This window comes from Denticeps clupeoides, chromosome 2 (assembly GCF_900700375.1).
Source record: "Denticeps clupeoides chromosome 2, fDenClu1.1, whole genome shotgun sequence".
Lineage (NCBI taxonomy): Eukaryota > Metazoa > Chordata > Actinopteri > Clupeiformes > Denticipitidae > Denticeps > Denticeps clupeoides.
Window position 1 is genome coordinate 25,804,206 of NC_041708.1, and position 20,337 is coordinate 25,824,542.

At 40.3% G+C, this 20,337-nt stretch overlaps 1 protein-coding gene across 7 annotated transcripts in view; it reads left to right on the plus strand.

Annotated features, from left to right (window-relative positions):
* LOC114767330 (cadherin-18-like) overlaps nucleotides 1-20,337 on the plus strand; it is a 194,266-nt gene that overhangs the window by 129,343 nt on the left and 44,586 nt on the right. For all 7 annotated transcript variants that reach the window (XM_028959042.1, XM_028959007.1, XM_028959032.1 and 4 more), the window contains 2 exons: nucleotides 5,821-6,115; nucleotides 10,717-10,836. In XM_028959042.1, the coding sequence (XP_028814875.1) occupies nucleotides 5,821-6,115; nucleotides 10,717-10,836 (415 nt within the window). The remainder of the gene's footprint in view (nucleotides 1-5,820; nucleotides 6,116-10,716; nucleotides 10,837-20,337) is intronic.

Sequence of the window (20,337 nt, forward strand, 5' to 3'; positions counted from 1 at the left end):
CTTGCGATTTCTTTGCATCCCATGCCTGCCTCAACATAAAGAATTGTTGGCATTTAAAAACTCCCCTTCAAATTTAGAGGTAAGCTATGCTATGGTATGCCATGCTTTTGGGTATGTTATGACATGTTATGATACTATTATCTAGCGAAATGTATACTGACATACAGAAATAGTATAAAAATCACACCAGTGTAGCTTCATTATTTTTTTAACACTGTGTTATGATAAAACTGGTTTATTAGCTCAGAGAAGATAGCTTAATGTCTTTGCTAGCATAATGTCCAGCTCAGTGTTGTGCCAGTTCACACTGAAAAAGAACTAGTTCATGTTCATAGTTAAATTTTTTTAAATTTTGAACCAAGTTCACAGCTCAAAAAATGAACTAGTTCACGTTCGTTCTTTAGTTTTTTTTTTTTTTTTTTAACATTTTCCATACAACGTCCTTCTATCTGAACCTCCTTCAGTCTTCTCCGTCTATCTGTCATACCTAGTAGATAACTTGTCATCCACATAATTCTAAGGTACACACAGTATTGCAGAGTGCACGCACAATAAGCACACCAAACTTTCCAATACACAAATACTGTATAATTGCTTGACATCAGTACAGGCATAAGTCAGTATATGTACTATGCTTTTACAAAATGGCACACCCCAGATGTTGAGACAAACCATTGTGTGAGTGCTTTTACTTAAAAAAATACTTTAAGTAAATTTAAAAGTAAGTACTTAGGACTTTTACTTAAGTAAGATTGTTGATGTAGCACTTCTACTTTTGCTTGAGAACATATTTTGCAGGTTACTTGTACTTTTACTTAAGTACTAAGCTTCAGTACTTCCTCCACCACTGGCAATGATTATATATACACACACACACACACACACACACACACACACACACACACACACACAATATATCCTGCAATATTACTCACTATAGGTCTTCAAATATCTCTTAAATCAGGTACAGGTTGTAAAATTCTCTCACACTGGGACATTTGCTGTATCTTCATTGTTTTTTATTTAAAACACATAATGTTTTCAGAATAGAATTCTTCCCTGTAATACCTGCTACAGCCATGTGGTCATGGGCATAATGCCAGTGGTGACTGCTCACATCAGGGTCAGGGTAGGGATCAGAGTAAGGCGTGAGTGTAAATGCAAATGCAACACTGTTTCTGATTCAGACTGAAGTGAGAAGTGAAGCGAATTGTTGTACATTTTGTTATACAGTTCTGCTGTAATCATGCAATTCCTCCAAATGCTAAACGCTCTATTTTGTCATGCAAAAACTCTCTAGGTGCCCTTCATGCATTTTAATGCAGCACAGATGCTTCCTTTTGGTAAACTAATGCATTTTATTATCTTAAAGATCACCATTTTCTGACCGGTACAAGCTGAAAGACATGAGGTTGCATGGCACTTGAGATTTATATATCTCTGAAGCCACTTGAAGCCACTTTAAAATGCTTTTGAGCACATCAGAGAGTGGTGGTTTAGGCTTCCAAACAAAAGCCTTTCAGTCGACTGTGTGCCTGATGAGAATAACAAGGTTGAAAACTGTTGTGATGTACTTATTCCTGACTCCGCTTCTTATTTACATCGCATTTCAGGAGCCTCTTTGGTCGTATTTGTCCACTAATCCTCGCCATTGCCTCACCAAGGCCTGCCTCTTATCGCAGAGTTGCCTTATTACCGACTTCCCGATTATGGGAAAGTTACTTCAGTGCCACCTTTGACCCCGCAGCCTAATTACTGAGCGCGCTCGCAGTGATGTTTACCTGTGAAAGGGCAGGCTGTGCACATCAGTGGCTGAACGCTCAATCAGGCAGAGCCTTTTTAATTAGTGATTCATTTCCCTACTGTGCATGTGCGTGGGGGTGGATGGGTGTGTGTGAGTAGGAGACTGTAAACAAACATGGCACAAATTTTCACCTCTCTCGAGTCGGATGGGTGCTGCTCTCTTGCATTATTGAACAAATGTCTTGGTTTACCTGGCTGGTTTTTAATTGAGTTCGCGGTGTTGAAGGGAGGCGTGTCGGCGGGTCCGTGGGCAGCTGGGTGGGTGGACCGTGAGATTTCACTGAAATATCAGTGAACGGAAAGCTCTCAGACGCCCTGGAGGTTTTAGTCTGAAGGACATCAGGGTTTTTCTGTCAATATGGATGATGATCACATGGGCACCCAGGCTTGAACTGCATCAGAAATCCCTCAAGAAAAATAAAAAAAATTAAAAAACATTACTTTATTCAAAGAAAATCCATACTGCTTTACAAGGACATTAAAAAAGCATTAGAACATATTATGTATGCTTTTATATCAGTTTCAATAAGAGCCCATCCATAGATAAATTGTCAAAAAAATGTCAAATTATCATTATTATCACTGCAGCGTTTCCCCATTGAACTTGAAACCACACATTTTTAATACCCTCAATATTTTGACAAATGAAAGTAGTATCTGAAGTTTGCCATATTTAAAAAGTCCTAATTGTATATTCTAATGTAACTCATTAATCAGTCATTAATTTAGCATTTAGGACTGGTTTAGATTTTATATTTATATTACTGTAAAAACACGATTAATAAAGTTGATCATTTATGCAACAAGTTGAGCAAATCTGCAATTGTTCAAAGAACAATTAAAACTGTACATTTAAATAAAAATTCCTTTCCCCACTTTAATTTGTATCTTATTTTAGTCCAGATTTTAGTGCACTCTGACTTGCATAGAAAAGTTTCTGCCCATTGATAGTTTAATTGCAGTGCAGACATAATTAAAAGTTTGTTCATTCCTACAATTTAAATGGGGTCATCTGGGAATTTTAAAATAGTCTTTTCTAGATTTTGACACACGTTTTTTATGATTGTTAAGTGAGATTGAAATATTTTTTTTCTCCCTTTTGTACAACTGAAGTGAGTGCATTATGCATTTCTGACAGCCTGATGTGAATTGTTAGACATTTTTAGGTACATCTGGCACCAGCACAGAATAATTCTTAAACTCATTCTCTCATAAAGCAGTACAGTGCTTCTGAAGGCACAAGAAATTTGTCTGCGGGCCCCATTCGTTGAGCTTTTATGCATTACCACCAACTGACGCCAGAGCACACTGCCCTACGGCACACATCCGACTCAGTAAGCAGAGGAGAAATTAGATTTTTTTTAAAACTCATGCAGGAATCAAAGGTATGTGAGTCAATGATGAATCAAATCAACCAACCAATACAATTTTATCTGTATAGCACTTTTTACAATGTGTATACGCACATTGTAAGCAAGCCAATGGCGACAGTGGCAAGGAAAGGAACTCCTTGAAGAAACCTTGAGAAGGAAACAAGGCTGGAATGGCAAGACAAACCCAGCACTGGATTACCCTGTGTTCATGTCAGGTCACAGATGTAGTGCAATCTGAGCTACATCCAGGGATTCCCGGGAAAGTAAGAATTGTACGTCTGCCAGTTTTAAAGTCCATTTAGGTAGTAAATGAGACAGTTCTATTTAGGTACATGACGTGTAGATGTTGCTTGATCAGTCCACACCAGGATGCTCTCAGGGTGAGATGGTTAGGAAGGCTGTGTTAGTATAAAGATAATAAGTTAACAAACACTGGTAAAATGTTATTAGGTGAGGCACTGCATCTCCAGCAGCACTAACTAATTGGCAACGCTGAAGGGAGTGTTGATTAAAAATCTTGACTGCATAAGTAAGTGTTTATCTTAGATTTGAATATTAACACTGTTTTGATATTGACCCAAATACTCACATGAAGGTTGTTCCATGTTTTTTTTTTTCTTTGTAAGAAAAAGCTCTATTTCCCTCAGTGACTTTGCCTACAGATGTGGAACAGGTAAACCTGCTCCTCATAAAAAAAAGAGAAGTGATGTAATTTAAATGGGTAATGTAAAACTAATAAGTTACTAAGGTATACTGGATCGAGGCTGATATGTTTTATAAGTACCTAGATTAAAGCAAAAAATCGGACTGTATTTCTTTTAACCAAATGCTCTGTGCTGTGAGCTAAAAAGTAGGCGTGGTTAATGCCATTACTGAGCAACACACTCACGATCCCACTGAAATTTTTTTTATTTAAGTTAACAAACTAAAAAGTAGGTCTATAGGTCCAACATCCCAAATTGTTCTAAATCCTCGCAATGTCACTGTAAGACAATATGGTTGAGTTAAATTGCTTTAATCAACCTCTCGTCCATCTTGGGTTGAGTACGCCTTTAATGCTTTGTTTCTATTGGTTGCGCATTAATGAGTCACAATGCGCAGAGGTCAAAGTTCAACAATATTCAAGTTTGACTGTGGAGGTCGCATTAGGTTTGTGAAGGACATTAGTGAATTAATTTGATTCGATGAAAATCTGTCACAGAGATGGAAAACTTGAATCCAATTAGAAGTAAGTAATGTATTTAACTCTTGTTCAACACTATACTGTGTTGGGTAATGGGTAACTCACCTATGAACCAGAAGACCCAGGTTCAAATCCCACTTACTACCATTGTGTCCCTGAGCAAGACACTTAACCCTAAGTTGCTCCAGGGGGGACTGTCCCTGTTACTACTGATTGTAAGTCACTCTGGATAAAAGTCACTCTGGATAAATGTCTGATAAATGCCGTAAATGTAAATGTCTTTATCATGCATTCAGTAGATAACACTTTCTCAAATGATTTTTTATTTTTTGTCCCCACAAGAAGGTTTTTTTTTTTGGCAACCAGCATCAGCCAGATAAAGGTCTTAAACACTCTCAGGAGGTTTGGGGGTCGTTGCCTGTGAGTTTTTAAAATGGTAGAGAAAGGACGAGTGGCAAAGCCGTTCAGAGCACATCGGACCTTTTTTAAGAATCCCAGCGAGATCTTTGAAGATCTCTAGAGAATGAACATCACGTGACCCGCCCTCACAGAAAATCTGTCGAGCTTTACCGGTTCTGCAGGCAAGGCACTTTCAAATGCAGTAAACCAAGAGTTCATTTATTAGAAAGACCTGCAGATATGGTATTTTCAAAGTCTATATTTATTTCAGTTTCACTGCTTTGATTGTGACCCACAATGCACTCATAAAATACTATGCTGAAGAATATATCTTAAATAGTGAAGCCAGTTTTACACTGAAGCAAGTATTTGTTTTTGGTGCTGAAACGTGAAACCAAGACATTACTCTTCTACACTGACATGCAAGAAACCCACCCCGGGCAGTGGTGGCCTAGCAGGCCAGGAAGCGGACTCATAATCAGAAGATTGCCGGTTTGAATCCCAAAACCGCCAAGGCGGCACTAAGCAAAGTATTGTACCCACACACTGCTCCTTTCATTGCTGTCCGCTGCTCGCTAAGATGATGGGTTAAATGCAGTGGACACATTTTGTTGTGTGATTGTCATTGTGATAAACTGCAGCACTGCACAATCACCTCACTTTCTTCTTCTTCTAAACTAAGATCATACAGAGCCAAAGGGTTTCACTCCAGTGCAAATGTATTAGGTATATTATTTGCAAGGTTGCACACCATTGCTGTTTTAGGGGTGTCCTATCTGTGAAATATTATACCAGGTAGACATGTGGAGTGCTTTTGTGAAATTTTCTACACATCAATAATACAGTGGCTGAATATTCAAATGACAATAAGTACTGTCACACTGGATAAAAAAGTGCTGTTTAAGTTTTCCTGTTAGCTGGTGGTAGAAGATATTCTAATCAAACATACAGAGAACATGAGACAGCTTCCTTTCATCTGCAGTTACTTGCAGTGCACAGGGTGTTGAAGTTCCATTTGTTGCTGATTACATGTCTCTGTAATTCATCTTGTCTCTCCTGCAGCTTCATTCCAATTCAGACAAGGGCGACGGCTCCGTGCGCTACATCCTCAGCGGTGAGGGTGCTGGCACCATCTTCATCATCGACGAGTCGACGGGTGACATCCACGCCACCAAGAGTCTGGACCGCGAAAAGAAGACTCACTACGTCCTCCACGCCCAGGCCATCGACCGCAACACCAACAAACCCCTGGAGCCAGAGTCTGAGTTCATCATCAAAGTCCAGGACATTAATGACAATGCCCCCAAATTTCCTGATGGACCCTTCGACACATCCGTTGCGGAGATGTCAGAAGTTGGTAAGATGGCTTAAGTTACCTTTTTTATCTACTTTGTAAATTTTTAAAAGCATTTTTAACAACGTATTAAATATGCCATAATAACGCAAAAAATTTAGTTTTTTTGACAAACCCCTGAGTGTGGGGTATATATGACAAAAGAAAGATTTTGTTCAATATGGTTACATGACTGTTCAATCTTATTCTTAAACTGCATTGCTTTAGGTTGGACTGATAATATTGCTGCAAGTAAATCACTGCTGGCTCTGCTGGTTTCTGATAGAAAGGGTAGGGTAGATGTTGGTTGAACTGATTGGTTGTCTGTAAGTGAGTGTCCTGTAAGCTCACCACTCATTCCTCTGTGGATTGTTTGTTGGTGTTTGTTGTGTTGTCCAGGACCCCGGTATCATAAGTCTCTATAAGCTTGTTTTATAGAGACTGTGGGGGGGGGGGGGCTCACTGGGAATCCTCAGTCTGAGAAACCTCAGATGACGGAAGGAAGGGCGGCCAGGCATCATGTGATCCCATCTCCCTTCATCTCTTTGTTTTGCTGTTTCTGTTTTTAGCCTAAAAGAATAAAAGGCATCCATCCTCTCACGACCTATCGACATCTGACCAACAGTTAAAAGGCTTTTCCGACCATCATGTTCTCTGGCTCTCCCTTCCTCTTTTTCTAGACTTGCCCACTGTAGATTGCTGGAGGTTTTAACAGTAATATCTGAAGACATTCTGTTCAGTATCAGGCTTCATCTCTGCTAAGAAAAGCTGTGGTGATGTGGCCAAGTGGACTTACGATTTCAACCACAGCAGCAAATTCTACAGTCCTTGGTGCTTATTTAATTCATCTGAATCAGGCAATCTTTTTAAAGACATACCTCTTTCATAGTCAGTTATGTTCATTATATTGGGTGTTTTTTGCAGTGATCAATAATAAAATCAATGATCAACTGAATAGATTTTTTATTTTGCTTCTCCATTGTGTTAAATAAGGATCGCTAGTTTGCCTCTTTCGACTTTTATCATCTGACAAGATTTTTTTTAAAATTTACTGCTTTTCTTTTTCGTCTTCGTAAGCTCTTCAGGATTCCATCCCATGCACAAGAACTGTAACGCAGTGAGCACACCACAGCAATGCATCATTCCGAGGCTGCTTAGTCCTCCCTTTCGCCGTTGCTCAAATGGTATTCAGCAGCAGTAAGTGAGCGTTAGCATTGGGGTTGGACTCACATTAACCCCTACAGGCCTAGAGGTCCTCCAGTGCTGATTCTGACAGCTGGAGAGAGACGCCTTCATGTCCTCATGAATATTGAGGAGCTGCTGTGCATATCAGTGCAATCTTCGGTGTATTGTGTGCGTATGTGTGGCCAGCCACAGAAACCATTGGAGGCAGATGCTCTAGACGATTGGTATAAATCACGTGGTACTGAGTTCCACTGATGGGTGGATGACCGTGTCGGTATCCTTACCTACTATGTCAACCGCTGTTAGCATTTTGCCAATTGCAATTGTCAATTCAGAGTAATAATAAGCTTTGGAGACCACAAGGGGGCAATACAAAATATAAAGCATTTATAGTTTATTAATTTCATATTCAGATTTCACATTCCACATCACACTAAAAATGCTTATCTTAAGCCATTAATTTGAGGTTCTTTTCTACAGTCTAAAGACAAACACTGATGTTTGCTTAAAAATGCTACAATTGTAAATTTACTATCATTGTGAACATTTGCTGAATATGCATGAAAAACACATTTACTACAAGCCAAATGATGTAATTAGACCGTCTACGGCATGAACACCGAAGATGTCATCTTGTCAAGTTGTCAGAGCATAAAAGGTTGTTATGAAATAAATCTCCGAAGCTTTGAACTCAAGTGTTTAATTCATCATGTTCTTCATACATCTCCTCGTAATTTTTCAGGTTAGTGTTGATTCTTTGTTGTATTTCTGGTTCCTGTTTGACGTGCTGGACATCTTGGCTCTGTTTCGCAGTGTTTGAGGAAATGATTGACCACCTGAGATCTGTGATTGATGTTTGTGTGCGAAGATGGTTGCTGCCAGACCTGCCATGTCTGATGTCTTCAAATAACTTCAACAGTTTTGATCACTCATCCATCCTCTGGATCTTAATCTTTTTATTCTCATCTCTCAACTTTAACTCTCTGCCTTTTTCCCAATCTCAACCACTCTAATCCCTTCATGTCTTCCTTTTTTTTCTTTGCAAGAAAGATGGCGTGTCTGCCAGTAGCGCAGCTAATTGGCTGTGACATGCTCTTTTCTTGTACAAATTGATTGGTTGGTGGTGGGCCAGCTTTCCACCAGGTTGCAGGAATGTATGTCTCAGCACTGATTGGCCATTGAGGGTGTGCCCTTTCTCTGCCATTACCTTTCATTGGGTGGCTGATGGATCCCGTTTAAAAGAATTCCTGAGGTGGTCATTCGGGAAAAAAAAACGGAATAAATGGCAGAGGCACTTTTAGAGGAACTCTCTAGCACACTTGTGTCAACAATGATCTCTCTAAACCACGTGTTTCATGGGACAGAAGATAAAACACAAGAAGCCACCTGAGCAGCGGAGGGCCCCGTCCCACCTGGGAGAATCGGTGTGTGTTCTCAGTTCAAGGACGGTCTTTCCATCACTGTTTAATTACATGCAGGAACAGCAGGTGCCGGCACTCTAAAAACAATTCTGTTCGTCATTCGGAGCATGGCAATATCTGCTCTCAGCGATGAGTACTTTCCGTCTGCGGCCCGTCGCCATTATTGCGCGTAAGTCCCGGAGGATCCATGGGTCTCAGCCACTCTGTTTTCCATTATGGCTCAATGCCGTTCGGCTGCTGTGCGAGCTGATGGAGTTCAGGCTTGTGCCCCACCGCCACGGCACCTACTCCACCAACTGATTTAACCCGCCTGATTCAGCTCATGACCCAATTATCAGCACATTATGGGTGGAAACATTCCTCTGTTAGCTGGTTAACTTGAGCTAAAAGCCATGATTGGCCAACAATGTTTAAGAACTGTGCCTAATACCTGCTAATGGTTGAAGGAATATATTGACAGACCAATTTAATGCCATTCAGATTTAATAACCGGTGATCACAGGCGTACGCGGTTTTGTTAGCATGGTCATTTGGCTGAAGGATCTCCTGTGAGCATCAAAGCTTGTTTTGCAAATGTTTTCCAGCCGGTGAGTTTGCCAATTGCAATTTCAGTTTGCACAAATGTAGCTATGTGTGTGAAAACAGGTCTGTGTTCATGATAAAAACTTTTTTGATGGCTGAGATCTCAACTGTATGTTATGATGTCTTGTATTTGTCCTGAGTCCCTCAAGTTGCCTTTAATACAATGCAGAAGTGTTTAAGTGCTACAGGCTTTTTGTCTCTTTGCCCTGATAACAATTTTTATACACACACTCTAGCCTCCAACTGTCTACACCCTGGTCCTCTGAAATGAGCCACCGCAGAAAGATCTGGAAGCACCGTGTCAGCACTCTACCGAAGTCTGTTAACGTGATTTTATTAGTTTGTGTAAAAGCTGCATTCTCGGGTGTGAGGGGAAATACAAGCTCTCGGGCCCATTAAAGAAGTTAGATTGGAGCCTCTACAAGCCATTACTGTACCTCAAACCCCTTGCAGTTCGCGCCTCATGTTCCGTCGTAAACCAAAAACCCGTCAGATTTTCTTTATCATAGTCACATGGGAGCAACAGCAATTAGGATTCGCAACACAAAGAAAAATGGGAAAAGTCATATACTGTATATAAAAGTCCTTCTCGTGACCTTTCCCTTTCTTTTTCTCCCACCCCTCCACCTCGACTGGCATTTTCCTTTCCTGGCGAAATTGTTTTCCAACTTGAGTGAGACCTCGCCCCCCTCCCGTAATCCCATTGCCTTTTCTCATCCCTCAAAACTGCATTCGCTGTTTTTGTGGCTGTCAGCAGCAGATAGTGGGAACATATGGACTGCACCCAAGGTCTAATAGTGACGGCGTAAGTGGATGTGACTGGATAGAGAATCAGAACAACGCGATCAAGAAGGAGTCTAGCGTCTAGGGAGGGGGGCCACGTAAGATGTTTACATCGTTTTTTAAGATGATAAGTGCACTGTGCTTTAATGAAGAGGCTTTTTGTGGGGAGGTTCAAGCAGGGCCCTGAAAGAGAAAAGTGGATTCTGAAAGTCAATGTGCGAGAGCTGGTTTCGGCTCTTTTATTGAGACGCAGCTGGGCGCGTTGATGAGCTGCAAACATGAAAAGCTGCTTTAACACAACTAATAGGTACGAGCGGTTCCCTGTCAGTGGAAAAAGCATGGATCCATCATTATGATGTTTGTTAGGAGGATAGCGCTCCTCTCTGCAATGTTGTGCCCTTGTTCTCAAGTTAAATTACTCAAAAGGTTGCATCCTTTTCTTAGAATAGGAAAAAACTCTGTTAACAAATCCCAAGGTGCTTCATTTTTAAGGCTACACATCTGATGATGTCTCATAAAAGCTTTTAATTAAACACACACTGTTTTGAAAGTACTTGCAAGAAGTAATGTGTGAAAGCTGTGGGCGATGTGTGATTTTGTTTTTTTGGTGTAGTATACAAGTACATTTATACTTTATACGTTCTTGTTTTTCAGGAACATCTGTATTCCAGGTAACGGCGACGGATGCAGACGATCCCACGTACGGAAATAGTGCGCGGGTGGTGTACAGTATTCTGCAGGGACAGCCATATTTCTCTGTGGACCCCAAAACAGGTAAGAACGACTCCCTTTTTTTCTCTTTCTGCTGTAAAAAAAAAAATGAAAGAAAACCTTTTGAGGCAGGAGCTGACTGGACACCTGCTGTGTGCCATCACCCCCATGGTACTACTATTTCATCCACCCACAAATGTACAGTTAAAGGCTGTACCCTAACTGCTCTACACTAAGCCATTCATTAATGGGACCATTGCTGAACAGCTACACAGCACAGAGCACAGAAGGAGGCCAAATATATGCACAAAGCTATTGCACCTTCCATTCTTCAGCAACGAAAAAGTTCCTTACTGATTTATTTGACCCAGCTCATGATGCAGAGGCTTCACTCGGTCTGTTGCAGCCAAATGCAAACAAACCCTCTTACGTTATAGCAGAAAAATATTTTCAAAACCTATTTCTAGGTGAAATTAAAGAGCAGATTTTAGCAGTGGGACAAACAATGTTTTGGAACTGAATTTTTTTATATTTTCTCTTTGAGGCTGAAGATTTATACTAGCCAACCAGCAGGGGCACTAGACCAGCTGCAATTTTAACTAGTAGAGTCAATGCAGTGGCCAGGTTTTCTGCAGTCGAGATGAGACGATAGCTGTGTGTATAAAATTTGCTTGTTGAGAGTAGATGTTACATCAGCTGCTACTTTGAATGGGCCTAAATGCAGAAGAAATGTAAATTGGAATTGAATGTTTTTTTCCCTGCACTCGTGGCCTTGTTCTCCGGCCGCTTCAGCATAGTCCTGCAGTGTGGCTCTCCTCTCTGCAATGAGCTCATTTTACGTGTCTGAGTGTTACCTGCATATACTGCCGTCAGGTAATTAAATTGCTCTCTGGTGTAGTACCACTTTTTATTCTCCCGCTGGAGTTACATCGGACCGACGGTGCAGAAACAATGGAGGGGTACTGTGTTGTCTGAAGAGCAGCTGAGTGGAGCATCACTTGCTTTTGTTCCCCTCTGCTGCTCATTTGCTGGGCAGTAATTGAGAGGGTCTCTGCAGCATTGTATGGAAGCTCTTAGAGAATGCCTCTGTGTGTTTGCACTTTTTCTTTTTTTTTAACCTGGGTTCTTATTTTGGCAAGGGTTGAGAGAGAGAATAAAAGGAGGGACCAGATGCGAAAGTTGACTGTCAGGCTGGTCTAAAACTCTTTCTCTGTTCGCAAAATGGACCTTTTGTTAAAAGGCCTCTACATGATCTCATGAAATGTTAATAGGACGAGAAAGTGTAAGCCTGAGTGTGGGACGGTATGCTTGTTTGGAGCTTCTGGATGTGTGTGTCCGTGTGTTTGAGTGCGTACATGAACCATTGTCTTCTGCGTGTGATCTTGTTGTGTTTGCATAGCGCTTGTGATTGGTGTATGTTGTCTGCAGAAGCGTTGAGGGAGTCTTGTGCTCAGCAAACAGATGGTTCTTTTTACACAAGCCCGGTGAAAGCGGGCCAGCTTGAACGTGATGAAAGGCCGCAGCAGACTTGGGAGTGGCGCCGCCCGATCACCTTCTCAGACGCATGAATTACATATGCGGTGTGAACCAAAGCTGGGCCGCGGTTACTTTGATGTGAGATGACTGCCGCGGCAGGCCATGCATTAGGGGTATTCCTGCGGTGTGTGCTGTGGTGCAATGTGGTGTAATCTGTTGGGACGTGTGTATGTTCTGAAACGATACTGTCTATATTAGCATTTTTTGCTAAAGAACGGGAGAAATAAATAGAAACTGGAAAGGATGTGACAGCTGGAACACAATAAGCTTGTTCTAATGGTACATGTGGAGGAAGTGTTACATATTTTCTCTTAGACCAGAAGCTCACATTTCATATGTCATTTGGACAAATATTTCATCAGGGGAATTACATGATTTGTATTAAACAAATCCATTGACTGGATTTTACAACCCATTAACCAGTCACATACACAATATTCGGTCCACACATGGGGATGGTCTGGTGCCAAGCGTTTTCTGTTCTGAAAATGGTCTTGAAAAGTTTTTTTTTTTCATTGTTTCCTCTCATGACTTGGGAAGCTGGCGTAGCATTTCGTTCTACAGTATGTTTGGTTCTATGTTTCGGTGATTTGTTGTAAAAGATTGTGGTGTGAGCTGTTAACAGAGCTTGCCTTGTTCGATTAGATCAGTGATATTCAGCAAGTACCAGTAACAAGCTGGCTCAATTTGGAATGTTAAAGTTCTTTGAAAAGTGTTTAATGAAGCAAGCCTTTCTGGCTTTTATTAAACATCCATCACGTCTCTATAATCAAATTTTGCCAGTACAGTTGCAAGTACAGTGCATGGTAAATTTTGGAATCCACTCACTGGAGATTTCGAGTCAAAATTTTATATTTCTCTGTAAAAAAAAAAAAACAACTGCTTCTATTTGCTTGGTTTATTCTTCAATAAAAAGAGCATGCATTTTCAAACACAGGGCCCTCAGGATGAAAAACAACTTTCCTGAAAGTGTCAAATTCAGCAGTATTTTTTTAAACAAATGTATTTTAAGAAAATCCAATCGGAGGCAAGCTCATATTGACTGGTAAATAATACTGGTGTAGCCAGTTTCAGGCCACTTATGTATTTAAACACTGCTCAATTTATTTAAAAAAAGGAAAAAAGAAAAAAGGAAAGTGATTGTCACATGTGATACACAGCAGTACAGCACATGGTGCACACAGTGAAATTTGTCCTCTGCATTTAACCCATCACCCTGAGTGAGCAGTGAGCAGCCGTGACAGGCGCCCGGGGGAGCAGTGTGTGGGGATGGTGCTTTGCTCAGCTGCACCTCAGTTGAACCTTGGCGGATCAGGATTCGAACTTGCAACCTTCTGATTACGGGGCCGCTTCCTTTACTGCAAGGCCACCACTGCCCCATTTTAGTAGTATAATTAATGTAGATAGGGCATTTAGTAACATTCAGTGGCATTACTAATTCGACTACATTCATCAATATTAAAGAAATATTTTTGTAACACTGCCCAAAATTTGCTTAATTTGTTCTACAAATTTTCTGAATATCCTCAGTAAGTTCCACGTTCCTCAGTTACTTCTACTACACCTGTCAGTATGTGGCATTTATCATGACATCAGCTTGAGATCTTTACTATGAATTTTTTTTTTTTTTTTAATAAAATCCAATTACATTTCAGCAGCCTGCAAAAAAAGAGACATTGTAAAATGCCATTGATAAAATGTCAAACTTGACAGTCCCTCCCTCAACAACAGGCTTGCTAACACTGGACCGACCAGTGGCCATGGTAAGGCAGGGCTTTAAGAAGAATACTTGCATCTTACCCACAGATTTTATATCTAATGTGGGTGATCAGTCTTAATGTTTATTACATTTATATTTTTACATTCATTTTTACATTTATACATAATTATATTTTTGTCATTCGGTGAGGAATTTTGTGATAATAATTTTTTTTCTTAAGTGAAGTGATTGTCATTGCAGTAACCCACTGCAGCACAGCAAACGGTGACACAACGAAATGTGTCCTCTGCTTTTAACCATCACCCTTGATGAGCAGTGGACAGCCATGACAGGCGCCCGGGGAGCGGTGCGTGGAGACGGTGCTTTGCTCAGTGGCACCTTGGCAGTTTGGTACCCGAACCCACAGCCTTCTGTTTACTTGTCCCCTTGCCTACCCACTAGGTCAACGAACCGAGAACCTTTTGCATGTTAGGCGAACGTGATATCCACTACAGAAACTTGAAGGGCTAACAATATTTTTGAATGTCTATTAAATTCTACAACAACTTTAAACTGTTCTTGAAGAATCCTGGTAGTAATAATGAGGAACTATAGCCACCAGGTTTGCCTGATGGTTTACGCAGCGGCAGATAGGACAAGTGCTGAGTGTGTTTATTGAAGTTTGACTTTCAGTGGGCGTCTTGTCATTAAGTTACAGCCAATCTAATCCTCTTTAGGTTCTCACCGAAACTGCAGTCATCTGGTTGCAACAAGATGCTATCGGCCAGAAGTGCTTGCTGAGGGTTTTCAGACGGCCCTCCCGTAATTGGCCTTTAATCGTTATCTATGAGAATGTCAGGCTACACACAGACGGGGGAGACAAAAGGATTAAAAAAAGTTTAGATTAACTGGCCCAACAAGAAAGAACGAGCCACACATTAATCAATCCAAGAGAGAAAGAGAGATGAGGGGTGGAGGTGGAGGAAAGGCGAGGTGAAACTGAAAGTGTGAGGCAAAATTTCCCTTCAAATTCCTCTGGCCAATCTTTCTTTAATCAAGCACAGGGAATGGGAATTGTTGTTTGATATGTGAAGATAATTGTGGTCATAAGGCTAATAGATCTCCATTTTCCATAAAAACAGATGCACGCGTGTGCACTGTCGTTCGCTGTGGGATCACGAAATCAGTAATGCGTAGAGTAATTTTGCTTCTCAATAATTGCCTGGAGAGCAAAATGAGAACACAGACATCAGACTTGCACACACACACACACACACACACACACACACAAAGAGACACGCATGCTCATTGCTTGCCTATTGTAAGGACTTTTTTTTCGTTAAAAAAAATTAGCAACAGATCTGTGCCTTTCAGACATAGATCTCAAGGTTGCAGTCTCACACAGAAGCAGCAAGTCTTTATTCTCATCAAGCATTTTGAATAGTGCCTTTTCAGCCTAAGTCAGCCTGTCATGGCTGCCCACTGCTCACCAAGGGTGAAGGTTAAAAGCAGAGGACACATTTCGTTGTGTTACTGTGTGCTGTGCTGCAGTATTTCACAATGAAAATCACTTTCACTTTATGAGCAGATGGACCACACCCCAGGTTGAGGCCTTAACCAATGGCTGTAGTAGCGTATCCCTTTCTTCTATATCTACCTTCTGACCGGAGATGAGTTCATTTTGATGCTCATTATAGGAAAGTGATATAATACTTATACAGTACACTCACACTCATTCAACATTCACTCAGGTTACAAATGGAGTCATCAAACAGTACAGTATTCATTTTCATCATGGAACACCACATTCCTGTCAATAGTTAGAAAACCTGAAGTTAACTAGGTCCCACCAAGTGACATTAGTCCAGGAGTTTCAGATTGTGTAGGAGAATTAAAGTTTTCCTTTGAAGGGAAGCATGCATACCTCTTCCCCATTCTCGTGGTTAAAAGAGGAGTCTTGGATTTTATGGGCCGATTGCACTTATCTTAGGTCAACATAGAGGGCTCCCTAAGTTATGCGACTCTTATCTTTTTTTTCTTTGATCTGGAATGGGCTCTGTGATTCTTTGGAGTGGTCATTCTGCCCTGGTCTGACGTTATCTTTGGAGGGATGTCAATGGAATCTGGAATGCGGTACCATCTCTGCTTCCCCTACACAGGCAGTATCTGTTTATTTCTGCAAATTCAAAAGACATACTTGATGCAGAAGACACACTCTCCATATATTATACCGTTTGTTTAAGTCCATACTTTTGTGTAAAACCGGGCCCTTTGCATGTTTCATTCAGAGTACATGCTGCAATATTGTGTCTGTGAGACAGAGGAAGAAGTGTAGTCACGACAACTTTTTTGTTGATATGAGAGGAAATTTGAGCCTGCTGCCACTGGCTGGGCTCTGCTCTTGGCTCGTTATATTGTGACCCATTGACAGACGCACTGACCAATAATGAGCTCCGGCTCTGCACCCCGGTCCACAAGCCCCCAACGCTGGAAGAAGTGGCTTTGTTGGATAATGAGACCCAGTTTTAAAAGCCCCAACACACACTCAGTCCACAACTCACATACACTGTGTTAAGTAGGCTAATATCTCTGCTGATTGGGGAGTTGTGGGGAGGGGTTCGGCTTGGCGGTGAGCGCCGACACAGATCAAGGCTTTTCTCATGGTGGAGATTAAACACATCCTGCTCGGATCAAATTAAAGAGATGTCATTGAGGCGGGCCGTTCTGACGGAGCAGACTGAGTCCGCTAGTTCAGATGACATGAAACAGATTAATATAATCTTCCAATGGATATTGAGGTTACAGCGGAATGCCTGTTTGATAACACACGATTGATAATTGATGATTACCATTCCGTGTGCATTTGCATAATTTGTCAAAATAATAAAAATTTCTCAGCATTGGTTTACTTTGGATTAAGGTGTGGATGCTGGCATTAAAGAGATTTTTTAAGTTCATGCTTTCATGGGCACTTGATTGGATTGAGATAGCCGATTGGTGATTATCATATAATATCTTATTTTTCACTGTATTTTATAAATAAAAGTGGTTTTATGAACATGAAGATGTAATTTTGTATATTGAAATGCATCTTGATCCATATTTCCTGTCGCCAGAACAAAGTTGCTTTTGATGATGAACTGTATTGTTGTTATGGTCCTCAGGTCATTAGAAGGCATCTTGCCTCTTTTTTTTTAAGATCAGGCCTCAGGCTTGCTGAGTGCTAATCTCCCATAATCCTTTTGGCTCAGTGGTGAGAGTCTCCTGCTTCAGAAGTTGGCGCTGAGCTGAGAGACGGCTGCTGACGCTATCAGACAGGGTTAGGCAAAGGGTAACTGCTGCTGTCAGACTGACCTGGGGTCGGCGTGGTGACACAATCCTTCATTACACTGCTAAATGAGCAGGCTTGTTTCCATGGAGACCAGTGGAAGAGGCAAACACGAAGGAGGAGATTTTTGTGGAGTTCAAAATGTAATACATATAAAAACATGACACATATAATATATATATATATATATATATATATATATATATATATAAAAGTCAAGAAAGCTTTGTTATAATTTATCTATCTGTAATATCATCTAATAATGGACCAATCCATTTTGCACAGGCATATTTGCACTATCTTACTTTGCACATTTATTATTCATTTCACATGTCACCGTGTTATGTGACCCAGTTTGTCTGTGTCGCACACGTGCACTTTATGTCAGTATGTAACATTGTTTAAATGTTACATGTAGCAGCAGGACCCGAAAAAAGTTCTTTAGTTTCACTAAGTACTGTCTAACATGTATGTAGCTGAAATGACAATAAAGCTAAACTTCAACTTCAGGATTTCAGGCACTTCTCCTTTTACATAAAATAAAGATAATAATAATCCTTTATTAGTCACAAAAGTGGGAAATTTGCAATAATAAATAATATTCTTGTTGATATTTTTGCATCTTTATTCTCACAAAGTATTGCTAGTCAAATAATTCTGCAGCACCGCTGTTTTACACCTGCATTTCACAGATGTCTTCTGAATACATAGCTTTTTACATGCTGGTGCAGAATTCTTTACTATGTATTGTTAATGTATTCAGTTTTCAGCCGTCGCTACTTTGATTGTTTTATGTGATAGAAGACAGTGGAGTTTTATGTAGTTTTTTTGCCCCCATTAAAAAGACAGACCATCTGCTGCTATTCCATTTAATCAGTGGTATGTTTACACAAAGCACCAGTGCTGGCCATGTTACCAGCTCCTGAGTAACACCAGAGTCCAAGAGATGTTTTTCTCATAATGGGCCAAGTGCTGATGATTCACTTAGCTGAATGTGTTCAAAAGAAAATAAAGATTGTCGTACCTTTTGGATCAAAAATGCTTTAGAATGTCGTCACAGACTACAGCCTCTATCTTGTCTCAGGTTACCCTAAACAGATTTCCAGCAGTAGGCAGTCTGGGAGTTGGACAGAAGGATGGGGAACACCGCTTCTCCACCCTCAACCTCCTTAAATGGATCCTCTGGGTCTCAGCCAAAATCTCTGCATATTCCCTGGATAGCCAGTTAAGCGCCGACCTGGGTCCGAGGCCCTCAGAGATAATTTCCCAAAACTAGTATTAGTTTCACAAATAATATGGTGTTCCAGACACATAGGTTACAGTTGCAATCAAGTCAAATTATATCAGAGCAGATTAAAACCGGCATTATATTCTCTGACCTGGTAAACAATGCACTCTCTAATAGTTAGTCATTTTCTTGTTATAATTTGCTTTATTTCAGTACAAAGGAAAAGTTTACTGTTGTTAACCTCATTTTATTATATAATTATGCCTGTTTTATAAGGACTGTGCTTCGTACCCTGATGCATTTCATGACTCTGGAACAAGGTGAATCATTGTATCCCATCTTTGCCCAATTTTAGCAAATTGAAAACATATTTTTTGTCAGATTTTAGTTCTGAATTAGCCTTGCTAATAAGTAGCTTTTTATTCCCACATAATTGCTTAGTTCATATCCCCTGAGTTCTTGTTAGTGAATATTATTTTTAATATCTGTGCTGATGCATATATACACAGTAAATGACAGTCCACGATGACTACACAGTTATCTCCATATATATTGCATCTGTAATATATACTGGGATACATGTTATGAAAACACACTTTTGGCATCAGTCATTTTATATCCTGACTGTTCTGAGACTCACATCAGCTGGTGACTTTTTATCAGGCCCTGTGAGCGATAAGGCGGCGGGTGCACTGAGCCATGCTTCTATCAGTATAAAATAAGGTGGGGGAGGGTCATCCAGATGAAACTTCAGCCATGTAGTTTATTCTTTTTTTTTTTTGCTGCAACATAGACCTCCCTGTAGCATTCTGTTGGATTTGGATTTCATGTGGATGGAAGTGATGCACATGTCAATGTCTTACATGGGGATGCTAGACAAGACAAATAAGGCCCTTTAAATTCAAATCACACAACACTGAAAAATGAGGAGATAAAAACAACCAGGAAAGCAGTTTCCTGCTGATTCATCTTTTCAATTATTTTTCATATTAGGAGTAATTTTGTTTGCCAGTACAACCGGTACCAGGATTTCGGCTATAGTCTGCTCGGAACCATATTACCTGCAATGTGTCAATGTGTATCAAGACTTAAGAGTTAAGGAAGAAGATGTTCCGCAAAGAAATCAAATAAGTTAGACCTACTCCTTAATTAGTTGCTCACGGAAACATTTGTGCTTTTTTTTTTTTTGTCGTCCCGACCTAGAGCTGCACTATGACATAGCAAATTAAGTGCAGATGAACAATTTGTCTGTAATTGCTTGTCAAAGGCTAGTGAGATTCAATAAATGACAATGGTAATAAAATGTTGAGACTTTTTAAGGTATTGGTCTGAAATAAGCAAATCTAATAATAAAAAGAAATGTCTTTTTTCCCCCACAAGTACCCAAGGCACAATATTCAACCAAAATTTTTGGTTATCAAAATGCAAGATCTCGATTTCTTTAGTCATCAATACTTCACCTTTTATAATGGCCCATTTTTATTCATTTATTCAATGTCTGAAAAGTGATATCATCTTTCTTGACTCCTCGTTCTCACGAGAAACTCAATACTGGAATATGGTACCAAGGGTTTTAACTAATTAAAAAAAGGAATGTTGTCTTGCGATCGCCATCTTATATTTGAGCCAATGCTGTAAAATATTAAGGTAAAACTGAAAACTATGGACTGTTTCATCGCAGTCTAATATCCATGTAGCCAGAGAACAACAAGTACTATTGTAAATAATAAGCATTCACTGAGTGTACATTGTGTGCTGTAAAACGCACATTGT